Source organism: Hyalella azteca, unplaced genomic scaffold (assembly GCF_000764305.2).
Source record: "Hyalella azteca isolate HAZT.00-mixed unplaced genomic scaffold, Hazt_2.0.2 contig6587, whole genome shotgun sequence".
NCBI classification, from domain to species: Eukaryota; Metazoa; Arthropoda; class Malacostraca; order Amphipoda; family Hyalellidae; genus Hyalella; species Hyalella azteca.
In genome coordinates, this window is record NW_025936745.1 from 366,692 (window position 1) to 384,785 (window position 18,094).

An 18,094-nucleotide genomic window follows, 5' to 3' on the forward strand; every position below is an offset into this window, starting at 1 on the left:
TATAACCGCGGCAACCAAACCTCTCCTTCCCCTGTAAGTGCATCAGACCCAGAATAGAACATGTTAACCAGTACTGTAATCGAAGCTATTCAAACTTCAATCTCTGTCACTAATTTGCCAAAGCGAGACCTGATCGTGATGACAGACCATGCAACAGCCTGTGGACCTGTAATACCGCTAGTGATTTTCCAGTACGTGTCGGCAGCAAGTGACTCAATAAAGCCACCGACAATGACCACAACAGCGACCGCATCGTTGTCGGCTCAGACTCACAGCACCGTTGCAAGCCTCAATAGAGCTTTCAATTGACGCCATTGAACTGCGATGCCGACGCTCATTTCTCACTCAATAGCGACTCAAAGGGCTAATTTGTGAAGCCTTGATGAATCCTGCATTTGTATTTCATCGGGCATTTATTAGATTAAAAATTCTTATTTGAATAGAATGTGTCTTAATTTATTGGTTTTGGAATCAAGTCTGCATGATGAACTGAACACGAGATAATAATTCCGTGCATTTTGCTACATGCGAGAAGCAGTTACAAGAAACGATCCTAAATTACGTTGAGCCACAAGCTAAAACATTTCAGTTCATGTCTTATTGCTGATCCTTTCTATAAATTCAGCTCAGTAAAGTAGAAGAATCTTAAAAAGTCTGTCAAAATTAAGTATCAATTTTTTGTAATACTACTTTTGTTATTTTTCCAAGTAATGAAGCATTCAAGACGTATTAGCTCACTCGTTAGTGCATGTGTCTGTAATATAGCAGGGCATATTTTCTGATTTTCTGAACATTGACGTGCATTGGAACGACGGAACATATTAAAACCTCAAACTAGGTTCAGCTGTGAACTCCGATCTGAATGCATCAAGCCAAATGCCATGAAGTCGTTCCCCAGTAGCTGCAGCAGCATCACCAATCTCACAAACTGCCTCACAAATCACTCGCCTCAGAGGTCGCCGCGATAGCTGGACTTGGCTTTTGCCGCGGCTGTAATGGTGCATGGTTTGTATTTCGGGCTCATAGCCCGTATATTTTAGTGTTGAATGTCATATCATACCAGATTTAATAAGAACTTTTGGCTAGGGCTCATTAATATTGTTTAAATCAGACAGTTTACAGCATTTGCGACACAGAGAAGAGAGCCTAAACAAAGATAATCAACACACTTCGTGCAAGATATCGCACCAATATTTAGGCAGGATAAAAATATTGGCTCGATCGAAGCTCAGCCCAGGCCTATTCTACTAGAAGCGTTGCTACGGCACGAGATCTCGCTTCCTCTCCTTCTCGTCGTTCCTGCAAACGGCGCAAGTTTGCCGACGGCTTCCATAACCGTTCATTAGGAGTCGATGTCGTAAATAGGATACGGAGTTTGGAGGGGCAGCTTTTGTCTGCTTGCGCTCGCCGCCGTGGCTGCCGGCCAAGCCTTCCATGTAAAGCGCATTGTTTCCGCTTCAGAAACGAAAGTTTTGCGGCTCAGTTGCCTAATAATAAGGACCGCTCTAGTAATTTCGCACGCGAGTGATACTTTCGTTAGCATGATTGACGATAGTCGATGTTTTACCCGTCTAAAGTGGTAACATAATTCATACATATAATTATTTTATAAATTTTATCGTATCAATGGTTCTCTGGAAGTAATGTTACATTTTGTTAAATCTGGCAATATTATCATTATAAATAGAAAAAAACATTGCTCAAATCTCATATTTCTATTTAATGCACGGTTTTTGTAACTTATAGGTCTAAAAAATTGATGATCACGGTCTAAACGTCGGTAGTTCGTCAAAAACTACAGAAAAGTACATTCAAGCCTTAATTTCTTTCACATCAAAAAGATATATAATCCAAGCTTTGGTTTTGAAAACATATTGAATTATTGAACTCGCGTAATTATTATATTGCTTTGTTGTAATTACTTCATTTCCAATGCTAATATTATTGAAAAAGAATTCTCATAACGACTGTCCTTGAAAGTTTCATGCAGTGCCTGGTATGATAAAACTCGAAGGCCTGCCCGGGGAGACACAAATGCTGACTCGGCTTCGCCCCCGCGGCAGCTCCGCACAAACTCACACTAGGAAAGCGAGAGCATCGGCCCTCGTATTGGAATAGATTTTCTATTCAGTTGTCCATAATGGGAGGCCTGACGCCGAAATGTAGGCATTATTTCCAATATTTTAGATAGCTTCAGCGTGATCAAATAGAATCAGTTTTATTTTTGAACTTTCAATTAAATCTCACAAAATTGCTGAAACGAAGAAGTTTAAACTTCAGGGAACAATAATTTCGGTTCCGGAACATCGGATAATGTCAAAATTACCTCATACGCGAATTTTTTGTAATTCAATGTTTATTGTCAATAAAAATCAAGTTTTTAAACTGATAAAATTGCAATATCGTTTTTATTAAAAATTCCCCTTAATTTAATTTAGATTGATTGTGAATTTTGTTGCCAAGTTATAAATTACCGTCCTAAATTTTCTAATTATGTTGACTAACGATGTTTGCTTAATTTTTTGTCTGCGGATACCTTACCCGTCGTCAATGTTATTCACATATAAAGGCTTGATTAAGAGAGTTTCCGTCATTTGAGTGTTATCCCCACGACCTGAACGCACCATAATTTTTTCAGTTTTTTTGGCATTTCGGGTATGTTATTATTCGGGTATTATTTGACATATTATCTTTCATTTTATAATCGTCTATTTCTGAGAACATGTCTATTAGCTTTTATTTCCAATATTACACAAAAGCTTATAAAATGTACGAAGTACATATTACTATTTACTCGTATTCTCTAGCCTTGAAATGCTTAGCAATTGTTAGGTAGTTCTTTTAACTCCCGTTAAATTCTTGGTGTTCTAAGAGACTTTCTGATCTAAAAATATATTACTCAAAATAGCAAAAAGGTAGGTAAAATATGGCCAGAAACTCATAAAATACATGAATATGACATATGGACGCTCATTTGGCTCATGTACGAACATTTGACCCGTGGTATCTGTTGAACAGTCGGTCCAAAATGAAAATTCCATGCTCGGATTTTAATTGTTACGAGGCAAGGAGAGAGCGACCGATCATCATTTTTGCTTCCAATATTCGTTATTAATTACTTATTTTGGTACGCTGTACACTGTGCAGTGGGCACGTGTACAGTGACGGTGAACAGTTCTCTCCATATCCCCTACACCAGATTCACTTGTTTAGAATACGCAGCAGCACAGCACAAGTGTTTTCCCCAGATGCATTGAATTCATGATCATAAGGAGGGTTCAGTAGACGACTTTGAAGTCAACAAAATCCGGATTCACACCCGGAAATTAATCGCTAACACCTGCGATCGACAAGCCGAATTATCTATGCTCCATTCAGAGTTAATTTCTTTATCTGCTCTCAATTCTACCCCAAAAATATGCAGCTGCCGCTCTGTAAGGCTCACAGTATTTATTTTACAGTCAAGGTTTAGTTATGCATGAGACAAAGATAATTTCAAAGCAAATCGCATAAATGACCAGAAATTATCTTACGATGCTAACGCGCATCACTACCTGGTGGACTACACTGGCTTCTAGTAAACGAGTCTAGCTAGAGTCTAGTGCCATTCATGATAGTAAGGGAGATGAGTTTTCTTATTTAGTTGTCAACAGAGAAGCCTGTCACGAATATAGCATGTGATGAGTGAAAATGAGCAAGAGAAATGAAATGGGTTGTTATAAAACATTTTAATTAGCTGACGACTAGATGTTCTTTAATAATACTATTCCTAAGCAAAGGTAATGTGTTGATTAATTGGTGAAAAACGTGCGGTTCAAACCTCCATTCAGCAAAAAGCCCTCATTTAATTCTTATTTTACGTTTGAATATAAACCTAAATAATTATGAATATAATTAATTTCTAGCGCCAAAAAATATCGATAAACATTCATTTCGCTCGTCTAAAGTCATGACACAAAACTTTCCTTTGGATCTAGAGCCACTATAGATAAGCTGAGTTCAGAACCTGCCATTAATTTAGCACAAAACTTCGAGAAAAATACACTCTTTCCTGTGATATTTTTCTGTCGTGTTATTAACTTATTGCGCTTTAAATACTTTTAAGAAATTCTTAACCAAAGCACGACATCTCTCCGATTAAAATCACTTTCTAAGTACAAGAAATTCTTTAGAAGAAATAAGTTGGCGACGGCTTATTGGACAAACTTGTTAGCTGTGATACTAAGTTGGAAGAGTAGAACATTCTGGTGGCCAGGCTCCAGCTAAGTTCAATAAGGGCTCAGGATATCGACTGCTGCCAGCGGATATCATCCTGCAAACGAATGAGTGAATCCTGCAGTGCCGCGCCATCGCTGCTGCGCCTGATTTTTTATTTCTGCAGCGCACGTGCACTTCTGTATCTTTGATAAATGAGGCTATTGAGCGGCGATTACACACTTTTATTATCGAAGTAAAATACGAAGATATTGTAGCACTTTTGGTGCTTAACGGTTTTATTCGGCCTAGTGATGTTGCTGATTAAAAACTGTATGCTTAATTTTGCTCAAACTGTGATTCGATGCTCAAACAAATTTTGGCTTGCCAGTTTCAAGTTGTGAAACGTTTCTGAATATTTCGATGCATTTCATGCTGCTCCTACGCGGTGGTAAAACGTTTCTGAATATTTCGATGCATTTTCTGCTGCTCCTACGCAGTGGTAAAACGTTTCTGAATATTTCGATGCATTTCGTGCTGCTCCTACGCAGTGGTAAAACGTTTCTGAATATTTCGATGCATTTCGTGCTGTCAAATCGACAATCGACGACAATGGCGACTGCGCTGTAGTTGACCAGAGGACACTTGCGCGGCTGCGGGACTCCAATTAGGCGCCAGTAGTTTGATGTCCTGGCAAGACGTTGGATCAAACAAGCAACTCTTGTTGACATTCCTTGCCTGGAAACCATATTCCTTCCACGTTCAGTCGTTGAATGCGTGAATTTGATAGAATGCAATTCATAAAATCTGCGTTTAAAAATTATTTTTTACGAACAACACTTCTAAAGAATCCATTGTGTTTGTGGTTACACATGTAAAATGAATTTCTAATTTTATTTTAAAATATAAAAAAATATTAAATTGAATTTTTTACCATTTAAAAATTTTTGTAAATTTTTAAAATAATTTGTTCTGTCAATTGATTCATGCAATGTCTCTAACTTTACGCAAGTGTGCAAAATTTCAAATCGATTGGACCGGTACAAGTGTGTCAAATATCGATTAGAAGATTTGTCGCAGACAAAATTATTGTAATTTTTTGTAATATTGAAAAATTCTTTTTAATTTTTACAATTATTTATTCTGTTAATTTATTCACGCATTGTCTCCAACTTTACGCAAGTGTGCAAAATTTCAGATAGATTGAACAGGTATAAGTGTGTCAAACATCGATTATAAGATTTGTAGCAGACAGACAAACAAACAAGAAGTGAAGTTAAAGAGAAATGTTGTAATAATTAGAATTTTAGATGCAATTATCTTATGTGTAAACCGATTTTTTTAGTATTATGCGCTGTCAAGGTTCGAAAGCTATAATGGCACATCAGGAACGGTCCTGTCACAAAATCGACTGTATGAAAGAAACCACAATTATTCCTAGTATAATTTTTTTAATAATGATCAAGGTTTTAGGGCTTCGGTTCTATTTCGAACATAGAGCATGACGTCTTAAATGAACCATATGATCGATCTTAAAAAATTGAATTATTATAAAAATCAGATGTAATGTACTACAGAAGTTCTCAGTTTGTTGTTGATTTCCCCCAAAACGACTTCTGTGCGAAATATAGCACATCGTTAATGAGGCCTGATTTATATGGAACTTAAATGGAATTTGTTAGTTCATGTATAATATTATTACTATAAGATAGCAGAATAAGCTTATTTACTATTTAGTAAATATTATTTATTTACTTTACTATTATTTAGTAGTAATATTTATAATATTACTACTCGTGTATAATATTATATACACCAAAGGAGCATATTCTTTTCTAAAATACTCTGAATAAGCATTTAACAGAGTTAAATGCGCTCCGTGGACCGCTCTCGACCGTACGGACAGTTTTAGCATTCGCGTCGATTTGACTCGAATTTGACTTCGGGCTTGCACTCACGCCCGCATCGCCTAAACGTATCAGCGATTGCATTGATGTGCAATCAGGCTAAGAGAACAGACTCGGGAAAGCATGTCGCAGGATCTATCGATGTTGATGATCCCAGAACAGTGAAAGGGGATAAAAAATATAGTATTTCTGAGCATGGAATTTAATTTTTATGAGTATGCCGTATGCGACCATGTAGAACACATCGTTTGAAATAAGTATCAATGATATCGCATGAGCCGAATGTTGATAGTTGTCAAACGAATAACTAGATCTGAACCCATCTTGTTGAACTTCTATAAAAATCGCAGAAGAACTATAGAAATATTGTTAAAACTTGCTTTGCACGAAATTTCATTCGTGAAAACATGCAAGTTTTGCAACGAAATAAATTTTCGAAAACCTCAGTTCGAAAGAGAATTTAGATCTTATATTAGAAAGATTGTGATTTTTCTACGAGATTAATTTAGTTTCATGAGGAAATTATTGATATTTTTTATTATAATTTTAACGACACGCGAATTGTTATAGTGTTGATTGACTTGATTCGCCGTGCTATAATTTATTTCAGCAAATTGAAAAAATATGAGGTGGTTGCCGTCCAAGAATCATTATTCACAAGTGTGCAAAATATCGCGAATAATCAAGCTATCCATTGTTAAGACAATCAACGTTTCCCATCGAAGTTTATCGATAAATTGTATCAACTTTGAAACCTAAGACTGGAATGGTTAAACTTTGATGCAGAGGAGACAAATGCGTCAAACTTGGAGAAATCTCCCAACTTAATATTAAACCGAACACTTGGGTTAAAAAATTACCTCGTTCGTCAATGATTATGAAAGATACGTATAAAGAACAAGCAATAACTTCTTACCGCCTTATTAATCAAATCGATATAAGATGAATTGATTTAGTGCATGGGGCTGCTTATTATCATATTATTTCTTCATTTTAAAACGAAAATTACTATTAATCAATCTCTTAAGCGAACTCTGAGTATCGTTCTGCGCTAAATTTAGTAGTTTTTCTCGCTCTTCAGATTTTCTCTGGGCAACATATCGAAAAGAATTCAAGTGCAACAAATTAAGGCTTTAGTCACAGTCCGAGGCGAGGCACTCTGAGTAAATATCTATAGTTATTCATTCCGAGTTATAATTATGGTGCTTATAGATGGGGAAAATAATGGCGGCCAGTCCAACTTTCAAATGCTATTGTGTTTAATTATCACGTTACCGGACTCGTGTAAAGGGTTTCGGATCTTCCCGTAGCCAGTAGGGCCTGTACACGATGCCAGTAGCACGGTAAGTACTGGCGGTTGGTATCTGAAAGTTGTACTGGCCGCCAGTAGTGTCCCCGTGTACAAACACCTGTATACCGCTTGAGTTTTTTGCCGGCATATCAACGTCGCTCGAGTCTCGGTATCTTAACTACGAGGCTGTCTGCAAAATACGTGTAATGGTGTGCGTCGTAGAGCTTCTTGCGCGCTCCCATGGTAACATCACGTAGCGGTTTCTGGCGAGTTGAAAAACATGCGATCCTTTAATTTTTCCAGTATCATGTTTGCATACATGATCAGGAATAGAACGGCATTCATAACACTGATGTTGACACATGAATGCAGGTTTATAGTTATGAACACGGCACACGACGCCTTGTTAAGCTGGCCTATAATATGTTATTTCTCCATCTTACAGTTATATGGGCGAATAATAGTTGTACAAAATTCTTTATTTTAAAATGTTTTTTATTTTATTGAATATTCATAGAATATTGAAGATCAAATAAAAATATAAAGTTCACCTAAAATTTATTTCAATTACATTTGTTTTCATTTCATCTGCTTACAGATTTTCCTTGCCCATAGTCTCTTTCCAAAGTTACTTCCTTGGATTTTTAAACCATTAAAAAAACATGGTAAATTCGTCATTTTAGTTCTTGAGCATTATTTCACAGTAATAATTTAACTGCCTATGCAGCTCAATAAAAATTTACTTGCTTTTTATTTTGTTATTTGTTATGTATTAATCAAGTGTGTTAAACGATTGTTATTTTTGGTATCATTTCTTGCAAAATATTTCCGTACATTACAACGTATAAATGGAAGAGTTAGGATAGGATAGGATAGGAGCGTAAGTAAGAGTTTATTTTTTTACATTTGTAAGGTGGAAGTAATAAAAAAGTAGTAGTAGTAGTATGATGGTTTGCTAGCGCTTCAGCTATCAAGCTATTTCGCACCGGAGGCCAAAATATAACATCGCCAGCAAGACGGAAGGTCTCAGTTATTCAAAATATCAAGTTAATCATCACCCACAATTGGCGGAAGATCTCAATTGTCCAGCCCGCTGAAGCTGGTTCGAGAGAAGCAGCGTTAGCATCTCAAAGAGACGAAGTGACAAGGAGGGACAGCTGAAAAGCAACAGAAACAAAGACACTCGAACAAGAGGTCGCTTATACGGGACGTCTGCCGCCCGCTCAAGAGAGACAGGGAAGGGAAATGTAAGGAATCCTACCTATATAATAACTTAACCCTATAACTAAGGCCAACGGTCAGACACCGCGAGCTCAGCGGTGGGGCGCTCAGGAAACAATCCCCAAGGAGCGCGAAATTCCAAAGGACTTCTGACGCACAGACACGCGTCAGAAGTCCCCTCTAATCGAGGGAGTAAGAAAAGAAAAGAAAAAATATAACTCAGTACTCACTGCAGTGAGTGACTGAGAGCGCATTTTCTCGTCGACGAAAACTTGAGGTCACGGACAGACGGACGGACAGACGGACAGACAGACAGACAGACAGACAGGCGGACGGACGGACATGGCGAGCACAATAGTGCATTTTTTCCATAAATGAGAAAATGCGCTAAAAAGATAAATCGCGTCACCGCGGAAGTATAGGAACGTTAATCCAATTTCAGTTATTCAAATAAAAGTGTACGTAAGAGCAACTTTCGGCGCCCAGGCATCCGTGAATTAACATCTAAACATTGCATGAATTAGCAGATGTTTTAACGTAAACAAATAAATTTATAAATTAAACATTTCCCAAAGTCCAATCGAGTAGTGACTTCAAGTTCCGATTTAACCTATGTGACAGCCAAGTCTATTTTCAAAATTTAGTTTAGAAATAGTTTGGACTAAATCTCATAATGTCTTTCAAATTATTAGTTCGCAAAATATTTCTCAGTAGCCACTATGCCATCTAAAGATTTAGTTCTGCTATTATCATGGAAGAGATAATTAATTCAAATCAAATTCTTTAATGAGCATCATTGAATTTCTGCTGGAATTTTCATCTAATGTATTTGACAAAATATTCTATTCAAATTATTCACTAAAAGCTTATATTTTCCAATTTAATTCTTGTGAACTATCGTGTCTCCACAGACTTACTTTTCAAATAGGTTCTTCACTGCGCGTCTGTCCCTTGATCTCAATGATTTGTTTCCTAGAAAACAGGCGCTGTGAGATTTTGTGATTGCCTTTTTCTGTGGCCGTAAGTTAAAGTTTCGCCTAAACTTTAACTTTCCAATTGGCCATGTCAAAGTTTTATGAAAAAATGCATTCAATCTTCATGAAAACGTGCGGCTAATTTACGACATGCCAAATTGGTGAAAAAATGCTGGTGCTCTCAAATGAAAAATGAAAAGTACTGTTAAATCCAAGTCTCAACAGCTCGCAAACAATTAATGGCGTAAATTGATGGACAAGATTGGAAATCGTAAGGATGTTGCTGGGAAGACAAAGATTCACCATACGTACTAAATGTATGGTGAAATTAAACTACTAAAAAATAAATTCCCTGAAATATTCAATGAACATAGATCTACTGATACTCACTCACGTACAAAAGTGAAAAAAAACTCACGTGCAATGAACTCACAAAACAATGAACAAACCTTAACTGTCTTGAACGCTGTATTATGCAAGGTTCCGTGACAATGACGAAATTAGGGGGCAACGCATATAACTGGCATGAGCGTTTTAAATAGAAATTTTGAATACTTTAATACATTACAGTATATAGTTGAGCCATGTCCTCTCTACCAGAGTTTCTTTAACGGTCTTTTTATAGCTATTCGATATAACATTATTGTTTAATGTTCAGGATAAAATAAAGATCATGAGTTCGTATTTAATTCCTAAAAGGTTTTATACCAGTCGTGCCATTATAGAATACATTGTACGCAGCATTAGTGGCAGGAGCGAAAATTATCTGCCGAATCAAATCGAAAATTATCTCGTAGAATCGAAGTTGCTGTGAAAATACAAGCTTACCCTCAATTCAATTAGCGTTTGTGCAGCATAAATAAAACAACGTACGTTATAATTTGTAAGTCTAAAATCTTACAAAATCAATACTAAAGGAGAAGCCAGGCATGATTTTTGCTTGCTAATTTATTCAATAGTTCATTTTAGCCTACAGTCTGCCAGAAAGCTTAACGAAGTTGATAACTTCTGCTTTGCATCGATTTCATCTATGTTTTAAATGTTCGCAAATAGAAGTTTGATAATTATTATTCGGATTCTATTGAAAATTCACGATTTTGGGAAAGTCAAAATTAATTGATTACAATTTTTACCTAAGCAGTTGGCTGAAGTCTCATCAAAATTTCATTGTTTTAAATGTCACAATGGCTGTGAGGAGGAATTCATTCTCTGGCATTGCAATATCAAGATTTCAGACGTACTAATTCAACGGCTTTGACCTTCTCGATCGTTGATTTTCTTCCTTCTTCGTGTGATTCTCTAGTACTTCTTTTGGTTTTTAAAGATTGCAACTTCAAGGAACTTTTCAAAATTTCTGGATGAACTTCGATCATTGCAGCCATGAATGATGCCATTAAAAGGGATGGCATAAGGTGCTCTCAGAAAGCGAATTAAATTAAAAAAATTATTATTCCTGCGAAGAGAATAATAAAGAAAGCTGTTTCTTGCTTGGAGCATCTCTTTCTGAAATGAATTTATTTCTCGACTTCAATGAGACTTTTTAATAACCAATTAGTTTAAATTATTTACTGGACCTCTATATATGTATAAATATATAGAGAGAGAGGTGAGTAAAATTATCCCCAATGCTTCTATGACTGATTAGTTTGCTTCATCTTTTCTCATATCATAAATTAGAACTTCAGCTTTCTAGTCAAACTCCATCTACGTAAGTAAATAAAATTGCCAAAACATCGGTTAATTCACTTATATCCTTAATTCCCGCTTAAAACAAACTCGACGCACTATTACAGTGCAGATGTAACTACTGTTATAATCAGATTATAGCAGATTTACTGCTTTCAAACAACTCGATTTCAATCATTTTATTTCCTAATGAGCAAATTATTAACAATGTTCCTGGTAATATCAAATTGATGCCGAGGCCATTTCTTAGAAAAAATCTTGAGAGTAAAGTCTTGCCTGCTTTCGATAGCCTGTAAAGACGATGGAAGAAGACACTGAAGTTTATTTTATATTTTTTTGCAGATGATCGACGGTGGAGGTCCGCGTCATTTTGCCGATGTCGTGCCTGATTGCATCAGAGGCATCTGGTTCGGTCAGATGCCTGGCCATTTGTCTGGCGAGCAATATAGCAAGAACGGTCGTGACATCGTGGACGAAAAGTAATAACTTCTTCAATGACTGTGCAACACGCAAGATACCTTCAACGTTTCTTATTATGCGTCCTGATACAAGCATCCACAGTGATGTCTCTACTGCTCAACTCGAACTCATACGCTAGAAAACCTGAGAACTTGAGCAGCAACTTCGTAGAAGTGAGCAACACGTGGCTGGATGAAGATCGACGAGATGAACACAATTTTATCTTCGAAAAGCTGGACGAAGGCGATGACGTGGAATTGTTCTCGAAGACATTCTCCCCGATTGAATTTTCAACACCTCCCTCCTCCACCGAACACTCAGACACTAACTGCTCAGACCCGTTGGATCACGTTGAATGGAGCGACGCTGACCTCGTTGGTTCATTTGCAGTGTTGATCCTCATCAATATTCTCGTTGTGGCTGGCAATACTCTAGTAATAGCAGCCGTGTTTACCTCCACCAAGTTGAGATCCGTCACCAACCTGTTCATCGTGTCGCTGGCCGTGGCCGACATGTCACTGGGTATCATGGTTCTACCGTTCAGTGTCACCGTGGAAGTCTTCGACACTTGGCTGTTCGGGCCGCTGTGGTGTTCTGTGTGGCTTGCCGTCGATGTGTGGATGTCTACCTCGTCCATCCTCAACCTCGTCGTCATCAGCTTTGACAGGTACCTACTTTTTTGTTGGAAATGAAATAAATGAGCTATAATTATTATAAGATTTCTTGCAAAAGTTTTCGCTTACTCCTTTTCAGAACGAGTCAAGAGAGATGGATGAACTGCAGGCATTTCGTTAAACAGGATGTCAGTTCAACAGATACGATAAAACAGAAAATCAAATAAAAAGAACTTGTTTGTTGGGTGACTAAAACCATTTTATTCCATACCAACTGCAACGTATGAGTTTATGGGGTTTGAATGAATTATCAATTAACGAAAATTAAACGGCTGAAAAATGTTTACAATAATTTCTACATTGTAAGTGCGTAAATCTTAATTGAGTGTGCTTATTGTAAAAATTAAAATTGTTTATTCTGCCAATCGTTCTCATGCTCATTAATTGGTTGGCATGCTGGATGACTAATGATCGAATGCAAATACTTAAGCCGGAAAATCCCTCGTATCAACGTCAGCAAATAATTTTTCTGAATAAACCGAGTTAATTAATACAAATTTACAGGCTTTAAACAAATCACAATGCGAATTTTAAAATCATTCAAAACATCGATCTTTTATTGAACTACAGTGATGATTAATCCCCACTTCTTGTGCGCGTCTTTTTAAATTCCTCGCACATATCGGCAAGATCGTACGATTTCTTGAACAGATCTCGCGCACGGCCATAACCTTCCTCAATACCGAAACAAACTCCAGTAACCTGCTGAAAACACACTCTCGAGATCACCTGTAATCTTACGAATGTCGCTGTCATATAAATAAAAGATATCTGACGCATGTGCCAGAATAGCGTCGTGACAATGCCTGTGCGATGACCGCAGTTCCGCATGCCGGTTACGAAGAGAAGAGCTTTGGCTTTGTTGGGCAAAAAACGACGGGAGTCTGTGAGCGGAATACAATGTAGACTACGAACCTCAAGCCAGGATAAAAATATTTTATTGGAGATTAATCGCAGGCAAAACTTGAATACATGTTTATTTTAATGGCCACGTGGCCGCTAAAAGTTCGGAAACTTTCAATGGACGGAATATTAGCGATACGTCGCACTCGCCTGCTCAAACAGTAAGAGTCATGACAAGGCCGGTAATTATAATTTTGCATTACTAATCAAGTTTTACTAAAAATTCAAGGTTCATCCGTCAACTTTATATCTGCAGACCATGCAATGAGAATCACCTTGATTTCACGCTTTTTCGTAGGAAGATTATTATTTTGATTAATCATTATCCTGCGTATTCTTTTCAAATTTAAGTGATATTTTTCAAACTTGGTTTTACATTGATCATTATTACTATTATTAATACAACTTTTATCGATATTGATAAATGTTCATGGGTCAAGTTCAATTTCTGGAGTTAAACAATATTTGAATACAATTGCAACTTGCAACTTAAATTCATGCTCATATTTTTCTGTGCTGTGTTGCATTCAGTTTGCGCACATTCTTAGAGCCAAACCCTGCCCCAATGATACGAGCATGAAACATAAGATTGCTTCCCATTATTTTGACGGTATTCTAGGCTGTTCGTTATTATAGGCTCGACATATAATTATTACTGCCATCCGATACATAATTATTGCTGAGACATTGCGCGAGCGAGGGAAGGCATCGAAATGGCCGCGCTTCTCTCAATTAAGACTGCGTGTATCGAACATGAAAGATGCTGGTTAGCCTATATTTATTATATAGAGCAAAGCAACGCTAAGACTATTTGCAACAAATCATTCTAATATATCATATCTGATGAGAAACTCGTCGTTTCAATCATGTAAAAAATTACGTTGAAACTCTCTGCGCGCTATTATAATATGAGCCAAAAGTGGGTGTCATGGAAAAGTCAGGTTCGTGTTCAGAAAAGCTTCATATTTTTTGCTAACGCATCGTAATATTCAGCGTCTATTTGGCGGACCTGTTCAATATTCCGGCAAAAAGGCTTCGAGGCTGTAGAACTGGCGAGTGGATATAAACTTGCAGGTTACGGCTTTGCATTATCGAAGCTGCCTGAAGCCCCAAACACATCCTCAATACTCCTTTTTTTAATAAATCAATAAATGTTTTCCTAATTTATAGAAAAAATCATTACTTCTTAGAAAATATGATTTTACCTTAACGTATTAAGAAAATGTTAAATTTTGGAGCTTCTATCATGAAGGTTTAGCAAACCGAATGTTTAAATGCAATTTAATACGATTTTGTTTTATTAAAATAAGTTTCGACGTTATATATGAACGATAATTTTTTAAAAAAGGGCATACCATGAATGTGATCTTAGAAGGTGATTCACATTTTGAATGAACTGGAAATATTTACGCCATAGTTATTGTAAACTCTGATTCTAACAACTCTGATTCTAACAATGCTAATTTCTGTCCCAGATACGTTGCTGTGACAAGACCGGTTTCCTACCCGAACCTCATGACATCAACCAGGGCAAAAATTTTAATTGGGGTGGTTTGGGTAACGTCATTCGTTATCTGCTTCCCACCCCTGGTAGGTTGGAACGACAAGCACCAAACTCTGGCGTCCAGCGGTGCGTCTTGTCATCTCACGTGCGAACTCACTAACGAGATAGGTTACGTGTTGTACTCCGCCTTAGGCTCTTTCTTTCTTCCAATGTTCGTCATGATGTTCTTCTACTGGAAGATATACTTGGCAGCAGCTGAAACAACCAAGGCAATTAATCGAGGGTTCAAAACTACCAGAGACCAGAAAGATGGAACAGCCAAAAGATTTGATGATCACGTAACGCTGCGCATCCACAGAGGAAAGAACAGTTCCGAGCGTAGTCGTGACGGCAGACCAATGAAAGCCCACTATGCAGCTGTGCGCAAAACCAAATCAGAGTCACTCGGGCCTCAGAACCTTTACGACGCTCCAGCAAACGTACCACACGATGGAGTAGAACTCGTGTCCATAGAAGGCAATAGGAAGACGAAGGCTCGGCTTATAAAACGTCAAGACAACCTACGCTTAAAAGCTCCGCCGAGGTTATCGGTGGAGTCGACTAATTCGACTCAGGCCGCGTCTGGAGGTAGCGACACAAGTGGAGCAGAAAGCTCGACAAGCTGCCATAATGGAAGTGTGACTCCCACGGCGACCCGAAGCGCTTCTCGAATGGGGCGAAGGAACATCAAAATGCAAGTGAAGCGCTTCCGCATGGAAACCAAAGCTGCCAAGACGCTCGGAATCATCGTGGGAGTCTTCATCATGTGTTGGCTCCCCTTCTTCTGCATGTATCTTGTTCGAGGCTTCTGTCCAACTTGTATAAATCCTCTTCTTTTCTCTGTGTTATTTTGGCTCGGTTACTGCAATTCCGCAATTAACCCATTCATTTACGCTCTTTTTAGCAAAGATTTCAGATTCGCATTCAAGAAAATCCTCTGCAAGTGTGTGTGTCAAAAAGTACGTAGCAAAGGAATCGTAAGAGCGCCTACGATTTACGTCCCGTCGTATGGAGAAGAGAGCGAAGAATCAAAACCTGTCGCCCTTTCTTAAACCCAATACCCAATCAATCTATTGTTAACTATATGTTTATCTAATGTATAGCTGTCATGTTTATTTATTAGTTATTCTGTCATTAGTAATGTGTACATGTTGACGATAAAGCATTCAAGTCGGAGAATAAATGTGCTTAGCTCGATCGGGCAGTCGGTTTCACAGTGTTCCGTCAATGTTCAGCGTACTTACATGCAAAATTTTTCTAGTTAGATGTCGCGAAAGTTTCAGTATTATTTGTTAGTTTGATTCATGGCATTGTGAAATCTTAGGCAATCGCATTTCACACTTTTATGCCGAAAAACTAAAAACTTACAAGGTTTTCTTTGCTACAGAAAAAAACCTCCGTCCTCATGAAAGTTAACCTATTCACTGCGATGCAATTTTTTAGAAATATTTATACAGCAATATTTAGTTCAAAATATTCCAGCTGACACCACTCACAACGTCAAAAATATCAAAATTTATTCGACCAGAAGAAGGGACATAAAAATCCAAAGAACCGATTAAATTATGTAATAATTTAAGAAATATTTTCTATAACCTGTAAATTTTCCCAATTTTTTATAAATGTTTCTTTGTGAACGTGATTTCCTATTTTTTGAAAACATTCCAATATTTGCTAGTAAAATTAAGAAGCAAATATTTATCCAACAGTTAATTTAAAACGACTACTGAAATAGTCGTTTTTTAAATGCAGAAATTATTTGGAGAACTACAATACAGAAAAGTTGACGCAAGTTCTTGGTTTGAATATTTTGCAAAGTCATAAATTCATCTGAATGATTTCCTCATAGTTTAAATCTGCCTTTATAGTCAGCGGAACGCAATTCACGATCATTTCTTAACTTATAAGATGAAATTTTTCTAGTGTTCAGTCACAGAGTACGAAATGAATTTTTAATTCATGATGACCGAAAAAATGTAAACTTTAGTGAAACTGCAAGGACTACATGATGAGACATGTAGTCTGATATGATCTTGGGGTCGTTAATCATTAATGAAATCAATTAGAAGCATCTTGTAGATGCTGTAGCTCCTTACGTTTTTGTAAATGCTTCCTTGGCTTGGAGTAGTACATACGAAGACGCGTTACACAGGTTGTGTTCACCGCAGTGCACTGCCTCCATTCATCCATCTGTTTTCATGCGCCATTTTTAAACTTACATCTTCTTTAGTACGATAATTTGTCTCACGAAAATTTATTTGCAATATGATCTTTCATTTTGTGAGTGATGCATCATCATTCTTTGAAGCGTTATATGAAGATATTAATCCTATGAAGATAATGAATGTTAGTAATGAGTGCGCTTTTCACTTTTTAACTGAGTGATTACCACTCTTAAAGGGCATTCTTCACACGAAATAGTGATCAGTTTATTATAAGAATTTGTATAAACAAGTAATAAATGTGTATCGCAATTGAGAGCCGTCCTCAGTTATAAAAGCTTCATAGATATAAATTAATGAAAGTACTCATAATAAGTATCTACATTAGCATTGAACTCGATGAGTGCGAAACTGTTATTATCAAATTGAAAAAAATCACTTTACATTATGAGCATTCAATGTCATCGTTTTCCTGCGGGATTCCTTATATTTTGCAACATAAAATGTTTCAGTATCCCATTAGCAAACCAGCTATTGATATTACATCACAACACTCGTTGGCAACTTATTCCTAAGGTTCTTACAGATCAACCACCAAACGCTAAAATATAATAAATGCTAAATATTGTTTCATGAAGAAACCTTTCATTTAAAAGAGCATTTGTAATGGATTACAGATTATTCCTATCGTATAATATACTTTTGTTTTGCCATGAGGATATTTTCTTATAGCTTTTCCGGTAAGAAATGTTATTAATGAGCTCGTTTAGGATGAACTAGGATTTTTTCATTATTTTTTTTTGTGGAACAATGTTCGTTACGTCGTGTTGTTCTTTAGTGTTTTTCGGGATGAAACTCAATTAAGAATACTTATGAGCAATGAAATGTAATAAAGCGGTTTTTGAATAAGATGACATGAACATTAGCAGAAAACCGCTTATATCGTTAAGTAATAATTACGCAATCCTAAACAATTACTAGAAAACTACATTTTCTAACAAAATCAGATGGAAGTTACGTGTGTTCCTGTTCGTCGTACGTGTCTATGTCTATGTGTATCTCGAACCTTCAGAATGAAAA

The 18,094-nt window shown here is 37.0% G+C and overlaps 1 protein-coding gene across 1 annotated transcript in view; it reads left to right on the forward strand.

Moving 5' to 3' along the window:
• The window catches only part of LOC108677178 (probable G-protein coupled receptor No9), an 80,253-nt gene extending 63,797 nt beyond the window's left edge, over positions 1-16,456 (forward strand). The window contains exons 2-3 of the mRNA XM_018165345.2: positions 11,616-12,399; positions 14,785-16,456. Coding sequence (XP_018020834.1) covers positions 11,768-12,399; positions 14,785-15,904 — 1,752 coding nt within the window. The 5' untranslated portion in view covers positions 11,616-11,767 and the 3' untranslated portion in view covers positions 15,905-16,456. The remainder of the gene's footprint in view (positions 1-11,615; positions 12,400-14,784) is intronic.
• The last annotated feature ends 1,638 nt before the right edge of the window (positions 16,457-18,094 follow it).